Raw genomic sequence first — 2,326 nt, 5'->3', positions numbered from 1 at the left:
GAATGTTTTCCTTCTGTCATGTTTATTTTGTGCAAAACTTTATATCTAGAGTCTCTCTATTATTTGTTCTTACATGTATTTTTTTAAGATCATCATGCCTCCAAGAAGAGAATTCAGAGATCGACCACGATGGAATGTTGAGGACAAGGTGGTTCCAGCTGCACCAGAGGTGCAACCCCAAGGAGAGGTTATTAATGCCGAATTCTAGGAAGCTATTTAGATGTTAAGTCAGGTTATAACCAAACAGGTTGGGCAACATAGAACATCTCGACAAGAAGTAGTTGATACCTCAAGTGTTCGTGAGTTTCTTAGAACGAATCTTCCTACTTTCATTGGATCAAACCCTACTGAGGATCCGAAGAATTTTATGGAGGAATGAAATAAGGCGTTTCCGGTAATGTTTGTGGTGGATGTTAAGAAGAAAGAATTGGCTTCAGATAAACTAAAGGTTATTGCTAGAACTAGGTTTGATCAATGGAAGGATGGTAGAGATTACAATGCACCACATCAAACTTGGGCTACTTCGAAGAAGCCTTCTTGGGGAGGTTATTTCCTTGTAAACTGGAGGAAGCCAAGGTGAAGGAGTTCCTTATTCTGAAGAAGGACTCCATGAGTGTACATGAGTACGGGGTGAAGTTCACCCAACTATGCCGCTATGTTCTGCAGATGGTGAAAGGCATGAAGAGCTGAAGGAGTCTTTTTGTTGCAGGATGGGAAGCTTTTCAAGTAAGAAAGATAGGGCTGCCATGTCGTGACATGAACATTTCAAGGCTGATGATATATGTGCAACAATTTCAATAGGAGAAGCTCAAGGACAAACATTAGTACCTACACAAAAAAGAAAAAACTGGGAATCAGTCTTTCCAATTAAATGATGGTTCAAGTCGACCAAAATTCTAGTAACCCAAGGGGACTACAACATCATCTACTAGTGCACCTGTATTCGGAATTCGAGGTGAGTATAGTCACAAGAATTTACTGCACTTCAAGGCTATAGTGGCTTAGTATCAAGGTAGTGTGGCATAAAGAGGAAGTAGGGCTGATGTATGTACTAAATGTGGTACACACCACCTAGGAAATTATCGTGATGGCCAGACAGGTTGTTACAACTATGGTCAAGAGGGTCACTTCATGAGAGATTTCCCCAAGGTTAAGCAAGGTGGTGAAAATCTGGGCAATAGAGCTCAATATGAATCACTTGCTCCACAAAGTAGGGTTGCATTTATAGGAGGCACTTCTGGTACAGGCGGAGGGGAAAATCGCCTCCGCAATCACTTGCCACCAAGAGCAACAGAATTCTCCAAATGTTGGCACGAGTATGATCAAAGTTCCTACTTTTGATTTTATGTGTTGGTAGACCCAGGAGCAAGTTTATCCTTTGTGACGCCTTATGTAGCACATCAGTTTGAGATTCTCCCAAAAAATCTTTGTGAGCTTTTCTGTGTTTCTACATTTGTTGGGGAGTCTATTCTAGCAGAAAGAGTATATCTTGATTGTCATGTTTCCATCAATCAAAAGAATACAATGGATGATCTATTAGAATTTGACATGGTAGATTATGATGTCATTCTAGGTATACAATTTATCCAGGCCTGTTATGCATCAATAAATTGCAGAAATCGAGTTGTCAAGTTTCAGATTCCTAATGATCCAGTCATAAAGTGGGCTAGTAGTTTAGCAAATCCTAAGGGTCGCTTTATTTCGTATCTTAAGGAGAGAGAGTTAGTTTCTAATGGATGTATAAATCACATTGTAAGAGTTAATTACTCAAGTGTTGAGGTACCTTCCCTTCAGTTAGTTCCTATTGTCAGTGAGTTTCTAGAAGTCTTTCGCGATGATCTACTTAGAGTCACACCTGAAAGAGAGATATACTTTGGCATAGATGACATTCCAGATATTCGTCTTATTTCTATTTCTCATACATAATTGCACCAACAGAGTTAAAAGAGATAAAAGAGCAATTGAACGATCTGCTAGATAAAGGATTTATTCGACCGAGTGTCTCAACTTGGGCTGCTCCGATCTTGTTTGTTATGAAAAAAGAATGGGTCCCTTAGGATGTGTATAGATTACAGTCGTCTGAATAAGGTGACCATCAAGAATAAATATCCTATTCCAAGGATGGATGACCTTTTTGATCAAATTCAGGGTGATTCTTGTTTTTCCATGATTAACCTTATATCAGGTTATTATCAATTGACCGTAAGGGAATGTGATATTCTAAAGACACCTTTTAGAAGAGGGTATGGGAATTATGATTTTTTGTCCTTTGGTTTGACAAATGAACCTGATACGTTCATGGATCTTATGAAAAAAATCTCAAGCC

General features: G+C 39.0%; 1 protein-coding gene across 1 annotated transcript; it reads left to right on the top strand.

Annotated features, from left to right (window-relative positions):
- Window positions 1–397: 397 nt before the first annotated feature.
- On the top strand, window positions 398–1,926 carry LOC138341750 (uncharacterized). The gene is made up of 3 exons (XM_069293426.1): window positions 398–545; window positions 1,076–1,306; window positions 1,358–1,926. The coding sequence occupies exons 1-3, from the start codon at window positions 398–400 to the stop codon at window positions 1,924–1,926; spliced, it is 948 nt and encodes a 315-aa protein (XP_069149527.1).
- Window positions 1,927–2,326: the final 400 nt, after the last annotated feature.

The sequence above is a fragment of the Solanum lycopersicum genome, chromosome 1 (genome assembly GCF_036512215.1).
Source record: "Solanum lycopersicum chromosome 1, SLM_r2.1".
NCBI classification, from domain to species: Eukaryota; Viridiplantae; Streptophyta; class Magnoliopsida; order Solanales; family Solanaceae; genus Solanum; species Solanum lycopersicum.
The sequence above is the reverse complement of the archived record's forward strand: the minus strand, read 5'-3'. Positions and strand labels throughout refer to the sequence as shown.

Excerpts from the sequence above, each read along its gene's own strand:
- LOC138341750 (XM_069293426.1), top strand. The coding sequence starts at position 398 with ATGTTTGTGGTGGATGTTAAGAAGAAAGAATTGGCTTCAGATAAACTA. Across the intron at positions 546-1,075 it reads GAAGAAGCCTTCTTGGGGAG|GAAATTATCGTGATGGCCAG; the intron begins GTTATTTCCTTG and ends CACACCACCTAG. Across the intron at positions 1,307-1,357 it reads AGCAACAGAATTCTCCAAAT|ACCCAGGAGCAAGTTTATCC; the intron begins GTTGGCACGAGT and ends ATGTGTTGGTAG.